Source organism: Onychostoma macrolepis, chromosome 15, assembly GCF_012432095.1.
Source record: "Onychostoma macrolepis isolate SWU-2019 chromosome 15, ASM1243209v1, whole genome shotgun sequence".
NCBI classification, from domain to species: domain Eukaryota; kingdom Metazoa; phylum Chordata; class Actinopteri; order Cypriniformes; family Cyprinidae; genus Onychostoma; species Onychostoma macrolepis.
The window spans coordinates 29,236,492-29,249,772 of NC_081169.1; the positions used below are offsets into that span (position 1 = coordinate 29,236,492).

The 13,281-nt window shown below is 31.8% G+C and overlaps 1 protein-coding gene across 1 annotated transcript in view; it reads right to left on the reverse strand.

Annotated features, from left to right (window-relative positions):
• igsf11 (immunoglobulin superfamily member 11) overlaps positions 1-13,281 on the reverse strand; it is a 98,628-nt gene that overhangs the window by 15,440 nt on the left and 69,907 nt on the right. Inside the window, exon 2 of the mRNA XM_058745105.1 lies at positions 511-674. Coding sequence (XP_058601088.1) covers positions 511-674 — 164 coding nt within the window. The remainder of the gene's footprint in view (positions 1-510; positions 675-13,281) is intronic.

Genomic DNA, 13,281 nt, shown 5'->3' on the forward strand with positions numbered 1-13,281 from the left:
TTCATAAATTTAGACTGCTGTTTTGAGCAGTCATGAGTTATAAGCACAAAGGAATTTAATTAAATAAAAGTAACTGGTAATTCTCATTTTATATCTTCATATAAAGATATATTCAAACACAATTTCTCACAAATATTCAAAATATGTTTTTCTTGCATCACACCAATTTTGAAAGAATTTCATAAATTTGTAATAATAAAAATAGTAAAAACATGATAACACTGTAAAACATTTAAATCTTTGCACATTCACTTGTTGCTAAGAAGTTATTAATCAGATGCAATATGGTTTTAGCTGAAAACATATTAAGTTATGAAGCTTACAGACTATCAGGTCAAAAAAGTTGCATGCAGACTGTAAAATGCATTGGTAGGGTTAATCCTTATGGATATATTCAAGCACTTTCCTAAATTGTTTCTCGCTGAACTCCAAAATACAGCACAATATGGATGTTAAATTCATGTGAGTGTGGTTAAGGTCAGTATATCTGTGTGTGATTTGGTTTATCACCTGCTCTGGCTGGTTGGCGTTGGCCAGCGGCGTGACCATCCATATGATGTAGAGATTATTGAGGGCGGCGCTGGTGGTGAACGTACAGGGAAGGACGGCCGCCTGACCTCTGGCCACCTGAACACTGCTCTGACTCACCGTCACTTCCAGCGCACGCACACACACTGAGGAGAAAACACACACACATCAGTCAAATAACTGTATAACACACACCAAACACCGCCAACAGGGTAAAAAATACTCAATTATGGAGAACATTAATAATACAAAAATATACAGTCAAACTAAATATACCCCAAAATTCTTCATACAGTGAAGTAAAACTGATAAAAATTTGGGAGCAAAAATTATTCAGACACTTTGACCCGAGCATGTTTTGCTTGAGTGTTTTTCTTTAATTGCTAATGCGATCTTTTTACACACAGACTGAACACAATTAAGCATTTCTTGGTAATTGTTTGAGCTAAATTGGTTTTATCTAATTGTGTTCTTAAATTTAACAGCTGACAGCTATTCAACCCAATTCATTACATACCTTTCTATCAAAGTTATCTGACATTATCAAGATGTATTTGTTCTGACACAGTTTAACTCTTGAGTTCTTGTCATATTTTATTACCATTTTCTAAACTATAGCGAATAAACTGATAATGAGAGAAATGGTGAAGGTGTCTGAATAAATTTTGGTTTGACTGTATAAAACACGTAAAAATCCCCCTCAAATGTGTGTTGTTTTGTTCATTTCTTCATACAGATGTTTTTGGACAGCAACAAATTCAGCAAATATTATTAGTTTAAATGATATTGCGGTGTGTTCAGCTTTTATTAACGTTTACATACATTCAGTGTTTAGTTAGATTATTCCTCACAAAGATGTTGTTAATTAACTTTTAATGTAAAAATGTTAACAAAATACAGTAAAACTTTAACACTGAAACAACATTTAATTCTAAATGCTTGTAAAAAGGTTATAAAATATGGTAACACTTCACAATTAGGTAATATTAGTTAATGCATTAACTAACATATAACTAACAATGAGCAATTCATCTGTTATATCTTTGTTAATGTTAACTAATAAAAATACAACTGTTCATTGTTAGCTCATTTTAGCTCAGGTCCATTAAATAATATTAACAGATACAATGTTTTAATAAATTGTAATAATATATTAAGAAATCAAAAAAAGTATTTTTATTGTTAGTTCATGGTAACTAATCTCATGTTAGTGTAAAGTTTAACCCAAAATGCTTAGAAATCAACATTGAAATTTTGAAATAATATTAACAGATGCAACTTCTGATTATAATAATATATCAAGAAATGTTAAAATTAAATTAACTATGGTTGATAAATATTTTAGAAGTATTTCTCAACATTAGTTTATATTAACTGAAACGTTATTATTAAGTGTTTCCAAACATACTTAAAAATCAACATTGAAATTTTGAAATAATATTAATATATTTACCTTACAATAATGTAATTGTTTAATTTAACATAAAGAATAATACATGTTTCATAAGTATTTTCATTATTAATTCACATTAACTAATGCAGTTAACTAATGACAGCACATTGTAAAGTGTTTAAATTTTGAAATAATATTAACAGATGCAACTGTTGATTTTAACAATGTATTAGTAAAATTTTAAATTATCATTAACTAAGATTAATAAATATGTTAACAGACAAAAACTTATTGTAAAGTTTTACCAAAAAATACTCATAAATCAACCCTGAATTCAGAATTTTAAAAAGATGTTGAAACAACACGGGTTTTGGGTATCAATGCAGATTAAATTTGCATATATGTATAAAAATTGACATTGAATAAATGCAGAAATGCCAGCTGGGTAAAAAAAAGAAAGGTCACATCCTGTTTTGATGGTGTGATTGGGTCAAACACAATCATCATGTCAAATGATACACACTCATGGCTCATGTTTGCAAGAGCTAAACACATTAAACGTCTTAAACTGGGTTACGTCCTCAGAGGTCTGTGGGTGTTATCTGAACTCAGGCTCATTATGACCTGCAATCAAAATATATCATCTACAAACACATGATTTTACCAGGTGCAGTTATTTATTTAATGCTATTTATGGTTACATTGTTTATTTAAAAAAAAAAGCACATCCTCATTCATGAATTTGATTGGATTAGTATTTGCATGAACAGCACAATGCCTCTAATTAGGAGAGATGAAAAGGCTCGTGTTTCCCAAGCCTCGTTAACACAATATCACATGATGATCATCCGGCCAATCACGTGGGACGAAGTCAGATCCTCACCAGCTGCAGGTCATCAGTGAGTGACAGTTCAGAACTGAATACTAACAAACTGAACAGGATAAACTGCATACTACTTAAAGGAATAGTTCACCTAAAAAAGAAGAAATGTGTCTCTGCATCAGTGTCTCAGCAATGGATGCTCTGCAGTGAATGGGTGCCGTCAGAATGAGAGTCCAAACAGCTGATAAAAACATCACAATAATCCACAAGCAGTCCAGTCCAGACATTTTTAACTAAAATACCTGTCCATAATCCATAATAAAGTCCTGTTGTCTCTCACATCAAAATCCAGCCACATATTTGTTTAGAGCTGTTTTGCATTGCATTCTGGGATATAGTTTCTCATGCAGTTAGTCTGAACTCCATTGTGAACATAACTAATGCATTTCACAGATCCTAATTACAGTCAAGCTCAAATGAATCCACAAAGGATCCTCACACACATAATCTCAGCGCTGTGGATCGTGTTGTAATCCTGTTTCATACTCAGAAGCGTTCAGAGCCCAGCAGACTACAGCTGCATTCTGTCAGTCAAATTAAACACTCACAGTCCTCTAAGACTGATAAAACAGACTCATGCATTTCAAGTTATGATTGAAAAACCTGCAACCTTTTTAAAAGCAGCATGTGAAACCGTATGCAGTATGCAAAGACAAATGTAGTATATCTATGTAAACGAGCAGTATGATTTCATATGTGCATCTTTAATTCAGTGCGAGTCCAATTATCACCTTTGAAATAAAAACACTGAATGCAAAAAAATGGCAAACTTATTATTTTGCTTAAATTCTAGTAAAAGATTTTTAAAATTGTTTTATTAATTATCTAATCCAATATTGTTATATTAATTATGACCTTTGAAATAAAAATGATAAATTCAAAAAACTGCAAACTTTAAATTATTTAGCTAAAATGCATTTGCTAAAATTCTAATAAAGGATTTTTAAAAATTATTGATCTTAATTAATGTATCTTAATTACATTATTTTATTAATTATCACCTTTGAGATAAAAATGACAGATGCAAATGCAAATGCAAAAAAATAAATAAAAATCCAATTTTAATTGGCAACAATGAGTCAAGAAATTGATGTTAAACATTATTCACTTCTTTTTGCATTTTTTTTTTATTTAGTGTAAAACTGCAAACTGCTCAAAAAATTGCTAAAATTATAGGTGATCATTTTCGCTGTTCATTTGTCTCACTGTTCGGAAGTCACATACAAAAAATAGCAAACAAAAAACATTTTCCATTTTTAATTTAGTGTAAAAATGCAGTCTTTTAGCAGTCTGATCAAACAAGAAGTCAAGAAGCTGATGTTAAAAACTGTAGCTGATATTGCCTACAGTTCATTTCTTAAAATGTAAATGAAGGCCACAAAAAAAAAATGTAAACGTGCATTTTTAATTTAGTGTAAAACTGCATTTAAAAAGTCTGCTCAAAGAATCGAGTCAATAAACATTAAACTTGTAGCTGAAATCGCTGTTCATTTGCCACAATGGAAATGGAAGCTCACACCAATTATCACCTTTGAAATAAAAAATGCAAACTTTTTCATTTAGTGTAAAACTGTATTAACTTTGGCAGTCTGCTCAAACAACGAGTCAAGAAACTGATGTTAATCTGTAGCCAATACAGACACTGGAAGGTCACATGAAGTGCACTGCATTGTGGGATACAGTATCTCACACTGTGTGCTCTGTTGCAAATGGCATATTTTGGCAAACACAGAAGGTCATAGGTATTTATTTCATGCATACAGAAAATGTGCACAATGCGTACTACAGAAATAGTCCTAGTATTATTCTCCATATATAGCTGCAGTGATCTTCCTTCAGTGAGAAGTACTGTATTCTGCAGTGTGTGAGAGTGTGTTTCTACCCGACTTCTCCAGAGAAAAACACCATCCGTCTCTCTGCGGGCTGCCGGGAATAAAAGAGCACTCTGACACCTGCTTAGTGTGTTTCTGTATTTATGGAGAGGAGCTCCGTCTCCATCGCTCGCCTTTAATTGGGAAAGTCACCTCGCTCGGCCTGGAGTCTCCTGCAGGGGTTTGGAGAGAGCAGCCTTCACTCTACTAATGTCAACTTTTGTGTTTATTAATGCAGGAGAGTCCCGCCCCAGAGAAAGAGAGAGAGAGAGAGAGAGAGAGAGAAAGGAGGTGGATCTGTCTATCCATCTCATTCTTCTGTACTCTCTCTTTCATGAATGTGTTACAGTGAACAATTCAAGCACCTGCACAAAATACTGTCAACAAGATCATCTGTGATCATCTCTCATGAGAACTGATTATGAATGAAACTTTATTGTGTTTTAACACTCTTCCTCAAATGCGACCCTGGACCACAAAAGCAGTCTTAAGTCGCTGGGGTATATTTGTAGCAATAGCCAACAATACATTGTGTGGGTCATTATTATTGTCCGATCCTAACAAACCATACATCAATGAAAAGATTATTTATTCAGCTTTCAGATTATGTATAAATCTCAATTTCGAAAAATTGACACTTAAGACTGGTTTTGTGGTCCAGGGTCACAAATATAGAATAAGAATAAATACAAATAAGATAAAATAAGAATAAATATAAATAAAATTTAAAATAGAATAAGATATAAAATAAGTTAAAATAAATAAAATATAAAACAATAATAAGTAAAATGTAAAACAGAATAAATAAGATATAAAATAAAAGTTAATGTAAATAAAATAAGAATAAATATAAATAAGATTAAAAAGTATAAATATACATAAAATGTAAAATAGAATAAATAAGATATAAAATAAGTGTTAATATAAATAAAATGTAAAATGGAATAAATAAAAAATTAAAAAGAGTCAATATAAATAAAATATAAAATTAAAATTAATATAAAGAAAATGCAAAAGAATAATTCAGGTATTTTATATTTTATTTATATTAACTATTATTTTATACGAATAAATCTAAATAAAATCTAAAATAGAATAAATAGGATAAAAATAAGTGTTAATATAAAATGCCAAATAGAATAAATAAGATGTAAAATAAGTGTAAATGAAATGCAAAATAGAATAAATAAGATGTCAAATAAGAGTTAATATAAACAAAATGCACAATAAGAATACATAAATTAGACAATAAATCTAAATGAAATGTGATATAGAATAAATAAGATATCAAATAAGAGTTAATATAAAGTGTTAATATAAATAAGATATTGACATCATGAACACTGATATTCTGATAATCTTATTTCATAAATAATGTGACATTTGACAGGCACTTTATTACTGTGACACATGGAGGAGTTCACATGCAATTAAACAGAAAGAAGACAGATTACAGCCAAATAATACATTCAAACGATGCTAATTTAATTCATCTGCATTGAATAATTGATATTTATGACATTAAGAAATTTTACATTGCTAATTAATTTAGTTTTACATAACGCAACACGCACACTCGGTCGTCACATGGTCTGGGAATAAATGAGAGGAAGGAAGTGACTGTGAGGAGCCACTGGAAAAACAGAGTAAAACTACTAATTAATATTTCACAAACAAACAAAGTGAGTCTGCCTCAGGACTCTCACACACACACACACACACACACACACTTCAAAGCTCTGGGTTTGTGTGCATTTCCTGCTACATTTGATCACCTGAGGAAAACACACACTCCCGATGAGAACAAACAGACCAAACCTCTTCATCCTCATGTTCTGTTCGAGGTCTGAGACCACCGCACACTTTTAATACCTCAGAAACTCAGTCTGAGGCGTCAAAACTTTCCTGATCTTATGAGAATTGATTATAATTGAAACCTGATTACTTTTCAAACATTGTTCCTGTTTTGTTAATCTCAAACATAACATAAGAATAAATATAGATAATATGTGAAATAAGAATAAAAACAAATAAAATGTAAAAAATAATAATTGAAGTTGAAGCAAGAATGAATATAAATAAAATGTAAAACAATAAAAAAGACTAAAAATAAGAATAAATATAAATAAGATTGCAAACAAGAATAAAGTGTAAATAAAGTGTAAATTAAATATGAAATAAAAATAAAAATAACTAAGATTACAAACAAGAATAAATGTAAATAGAATTTAATAAAATATAAAATAAGAATAAACATCAATAACATGTCAAACAAGAATAAATGTACATATAAATATAATGCAAAAATATATAAAATAAGAATAAAATGTTAAATATAATAAGATATAAAATAAAAATAAGATGTAAAACAAGAATAAATATGAATAAGAAATAAAACGAATAAATCTAAATAAAATGTACAACTGAATAAAAAATATATAAAATAAGAATAAATATAAATAAGATATAAATAAGAATAAATACAATGAACATTTGCATGCTACGATTCTCTAACTGGTGTATAATCTGTAAAAATGCTCTCCTGTTATATTTTGCTTTTATGTTATCTTGTAATTTTCAGAGGAAAATTACTTAAATTCATTATTTAATAAAATTTAAAAGATTCGATCAGTTGACTAGTTGTTCAGGCCGCTGACTAGTTGGTTTTTAAAATATTTCATTTTGCTCATTTTCAGACATAAATCAAGACAGAAAGTGAATCTAAACAGAACATGAGGGCCAAGTCAAAAAAATAATGAACATGCTGAAAATAAATAATCAAATGATGCTGGGCTTCTTCTGTAAATGGCACCGTTTGCCCTGGACAACATTACAGACAGATTGAAGTGTGTGTGTGTGTGTGTGTGTGTGTGTGTGTGTGTTAAAGGCTGAACTGATCCAAAGTCACAGACAGATGGAAACGTCACCATCAGTTTTTCTTTCATATCAGTTCACACATCCTGAACAAACACAGCGCATCTTTAATCAAAGCTCTGAAATAAACAGCAGGTCCATCAACCTGCATATAAATAAATCATCCTCACTGTAACAGCTGTGTGTGTTTGATTAATATATCATCTCCCAAATGAGGCTCTCTAAAACGTGAGTGTAACAGCAGCAAATGATACTGTTTTCAAACAGGTTTCCTGAACCCGTCCACACCATTCCATCCCGTCCACACTCACTCCATTGGTTGAGACAGAAGCTGGCATTTTTAGCTTTAAAACACTTTAACTTAGTCATATTAAGAAGTCTACAAGTTCTGTGCAATCTTTAATCACTTCATATGCCTTAAAAAATATAAATGATCTAAAAAATTATACTGGTTTATAAAGATTATGAACCTATTAAAAGAGAAAATATAAAGATGGAAGTGAAACTGAAAAAATCTCCTGCTCCCTTCAGAGGGTCGCTGGCACATATTTCACACACACACACACACACACACACACACACACACACACAGAGCCCATGTTTACAGGATGCTGATCATAGCAAGAAGCCACCTGCTCACTTTGTATCATGAAGAGGAAAGAAAAAATTGGACAAAGCCAACAGAACAACATGAACAACACGATGAACATGACGGCTGTGTCTCAAAACCAAGCGAACTGCCTTAGTAGACATCATTTTTAGGCATTTAATGGGTTTTTCACACTTCAAATGAATCCTGAGGTGTCAGATTTCCAAATGTCACACTGTATATTAAACCCATGAATAACACGCGCACGCCACACACACACACACACACACACACACACACACACAAGCTTTCAAAAGTTTTTTTTTTTTAAAGAAATTAATACTTTTATTCATCAGTGGTGCATTAAATTGATCAAAAGTGACAGTAAAGACATTTATAATGTTTTAAAATATTTCTATTTCAAATAAATGCTGTTCTTTTGAACTTTCTATTCATCTGTGAATCCTGAAAAATAAAATGTATCACAGTTTCCACAAAAATATTGTGCAGCACAACTGTTTTCAACATTGATAATAATCAGAAATGTTTGTTGAGCAGCAAATCAGCATATTAGAATGATTTCTGAAGGATCATGTGACATTGAAGACTGCAGTAATGATGCTGAAAATTCAGTTGTGCATCACAGGAATAAATTACATTTTAACATATATTCACATAGAAATCAGTTATTTTAAACTGTAATAATATTTCACAATTTTCTACTATATTATTGGTCAAATAAATGCAGAAAAATCTTACCAACCCCCATACTTTTGAAAACTAGTGTATATTTTGTATTTGCACACACACTTGGTCAGTCTCGGGTAGCATTGTATGCAACATTAGGAACATGACTATGATGCCAAAAAATGTTGCCTAGGTAGGCAGCTACGTTTTATCAGCCAGTGAAGCAGGAAATGATGTCATACTGTAAGTAAAGGTCAGTTCCATGAAGTTCAGTCTGTAACTGCTCTGCACAATTCCACTTCAGCAAAAACAGATTCAAAGGTTATTCTTACACCTTTCCTTTAGTCAGCTAAAACAGGCAACACTTCATCAGTCCCTCCCACACAGCGTTAAAAATACCCTCTGATCCGAGATCAGTTTAACTCTGTGTTTAACACAGTGACATTAAAGACTCAGTGTGACGCTTTCGCTCGCTGTTAACTGAGATCACTTTATATCTCAACTGTGTCTCCTGAGAAATCAGATTAAATGAAGAGCAACTGGAGCTGAAGTCTCCTGCTTCTCAGATGTTTCTCAAAATTAGAGATCAACCGATAATCGGTTTTACTTTTCCGATATTCATTTTTCAGATCGATTTTGCATTCAAGACTTATTCCCGGATTTACGCCCAACACTCAATATGGTACGGTCTTCTTTACTTATTAGCATAATAAACAACATTAAAAGAAAAAAGAGAGAATTTAAACATTTAAACAAAATGTTGTTTTAAACAAAAACAAAAGGATGCAGTTGTTTTTATAGTTGTTTTATTTATTTTTTTATAGTTTAATCATTTTATAAAACTAACAAATTGTTAATTGCAGCTTTCTTGTAGTTTATTTTTTATATAAAGCTAAACTATTGTTAATATGATTGTTGCTTTGTATAGTTTAACCTTTTATAAAACTAACATTGATTTTTATAGTTTAATAATTAAAAAAAAATATATTTTATTGTTGCTGTCTTATAGTTATTTTTTTATATAACTGTAACATATTGTTAATATTATTGTTTCCTTTTTTAATCTTTTTTTTATAAAACTGTAACATTGTATTGTTGCTTTTTTTTTTTAAAGATTTTAGTCTTTTTTTATAATACTCTTAATATTGTTACTTTTTTATAGTTACACTTTTTTTTATAAAACTGTAAAATATTATTAATATTATTGTTGCTGCTCTTGTTGGTTTTATTGATTTGATAAAAAGATGAAACTGAACAAAAACAGAAAGTAAAAAATGAATAATCGGTTCTGAATATCGGTTATTGAACACTTTAATATACCAATAATCGGTATTAATATTGGTTATTTAAAAAATCAATGTCAGTTGATCTCTATTCAAAATATATATATATAAAAAAGTCTTAAACTGCTCAGATATCAAATTCAGATTTGCTAAGATTTTGCTAAGATGGTGCAAGAAACATTGACCATCAGTGTAGGTATCTTTGTATCTTCTTAGTATCAGAGATCTCAATATGATCTCAAACATTTCTCATTTCCATGTTCACTTAAACACTTCCAATGAAAGCGAACTGCACTGCGTCTCCTGAGGTTTGAAGGAGCAGCGTCTGAGCGCTGGTGTGATGTGAGATCACTCCCGTTACCTGGCACCTCCTCGGCGCGTTTGGCCGCTATCCCAGGGTGCTTGGCAGGGCAGCCATATTGTGAGGATAAAAATAGCCTCTCTCACTCACGGCACGTTCATTTTGGCGCTGATAAGAAGCTTCCCTGGGCTATCAGGAGGAGTGAGATCTCCCGCTGGACGAGGGCCTTCCTGCGACTGACTCACGGCCGCCTGGACCTCTGACAGCTAGTGATGAGAACGAGACTGAAGATACTACAAGAGCTCATATTTTACACCTTTACAATGTTAGTCGATATCTGCACAATCATTTTCTGTGCTCTCTCTGATTAGTCAGCATGAAAAACATTTACTTCCCTAATGAGACGAGTGAAACACAAAATTCAATTAGGGCTGCAACAACGAATCGATTAAATCGATAAAATCGATTACTAAAAGCGTTGGCAACGAATTTCATAATCGATTCGTTGTGTCGCGCGACGCGAGACGTTTGATTATTAAAAAAAAAAAACTTTAGTTGAGCGGAGCGGAGTGAACACACTCGGTCTCTCTCGCACGGATGGTAGCAGAGTTTGGCGCCTCATAAATTAAAAAAAGTTAAAAAACAAAAAAAACGAGCGGAGGTAGAGGAAAGATACATGGCGGAGGCAGAGAAATCCGTGCGACCCAAGTCATCCAAGGTGTGGGAGCAGGGCGGCGTTATGCGTATGGCAGAGTATGGCAGTTGCCATACCCTAGCCCAGTCAGGTGCTGTGAAAAATTATCCAAACTTGAGTCGCTTATAATTCGTTTTATTATTTTAAATCAGAGAGTTTTAAAAATAGTAAACCAATGATAAGCATTAAAATAACTTGTCAGTAAACGCCATTGGATCATCGAGCTCTCAGCCAGACCTCGTAACTTCACCCGCCTTCATTCAGATTGACGCGCGCGCACAGCCTGGAGAAGATGAGATCTCTGCTTTTCGCAATGCAAGGGTGAATAAATAATTGGTGTTTGAATAGTACAGCGTTTTCTTTACTCAAACACTATGTCAGTAAAGGATAATGTTTTTGTGTGTTTGAAGAGTGGAGAAGAATTAGTTATTTGCTGTCTATATACGTTTTAAATATCCTGTGCATTATGTGCATAAGCGCTTAATTTGAGATTTTGGCCAAGTGTATTAAACGACAAGAAAAAACTAAGCGCCCAAAGTCTATATATTTGGCAGATGTAAAGCATACATGTGTATGTTTTTTGTGTTAGTCCATTTTTATTTTATTTTATTATTATTATAACAGCTCAGGGATGTTCAAGGAGCAACATGTTTGTGCACTTTCTAAAGATTTTAGTTCTGTTTTTGAATAAAGGGTTGGAAATGAATGCTTTTCTTTTTTTTCTTTTTTTAATCCGATTCATCGATTAATCGAAAAAATAATCGACAGATTAATCGATTATTAAAATAATCGTTAGTTGCAGCCCTAAATTCAATGAGAAAAAAAAATCTTGGATGGGATTAAAACAACACTTGGTTGAAATCGAACCAGCCTTGGATATGTCAGCACTAAATAAAAACACAAATATTCAAATCCCCCTCCCCTGTGGAATAATGTACACTGATGAATCATGAACAAGAAGATTCAGATGAAAAAAAAAAAAAAACTTGACTGCAATTATTTTAATGTTTAATCAGATCACATTTAAAACTTCAGAAGCAAAATTCCATAAGAGCTGTTTTCTAATTCTAATATCTTATCATAATATCTTATGTTTATTTCTAGATTATTTTATTTTATGCATTACTATTATTATTTAAAATGATTCAGTGCACAAACACATTGTGATCAGCACAAACCATGTTCATATTTGTTGTATGTGAACTTATATTTTAATTTACATTGCATAGTTTTTAAATACATTAATATTTTCTAATCACAAGCATCACATTTGAAAACATTTATATTTATGACAGATAATTTATGTATCCATCTTTATTGTACAACATACACTAAAGAAGTCTCTTCTGCTCATCAAGGCTGCATTTATTTGATCAAAAATACTGTAAAAACAGTAATATTGTGAAATGCTATTACCATTTATAATAAGTGTTTTTTACTGTAATATCTGTTAAACTGTAATTTATTTCTGTGATGCGCAGCTGTATTTTCAGCATCATTACTGCAGTCTTCAGTGTCACATGATCTTCAGAAATCATTCTAATATGCTGATTTGCTGCTCAAGAAACATTTCTGATTATTATCAATGTTGAAAACAGTTAATATTTTTGTGGACACTGTGATACATTTTAGTTTTCAGGATTCTTTGATGAATAGAAAGTTCAAAAGAACAGCATTTATTTGAAATATAATTTTTTTGTAACATTATAAATATCTTTACTGTGACTTTTGATCAGTTTAATGCGTCTTTGCTGAATAAAAGTATTAATTTCACTAAAATAAACCTCTGTATTCTTATCGTCCTATCTCCTAGACTCATTATGTATGTATAAATTCTGTAAAGTACACAAATAAATCCTCATAGTTGGTTGGTTGCAGTCGGTCAGCGTTTCTCATATCAAAGACTCTGCAAAGGGCCAATTAATGCTCAATCTGGATCTCAGGGAGGTTTATTTCTGGTTCAGACTAATGAAATACATCAGCACTTTCACTCTCGGGTTTGCGGGGAAACACTCCGGTGACCCCTGCCTGGTCGAGGTCAGCAGAGGTCAAAGGTCGTGACCTGGCCCGGAATGTTGAGGCAGAATTTAGAACTGAAGCTTTTTATACAAACCAGTCTAAAAAATGATTTGTGAAGTTGAAAAGTACTTTTTATTTACTTTTTCTTGAATTTCATGT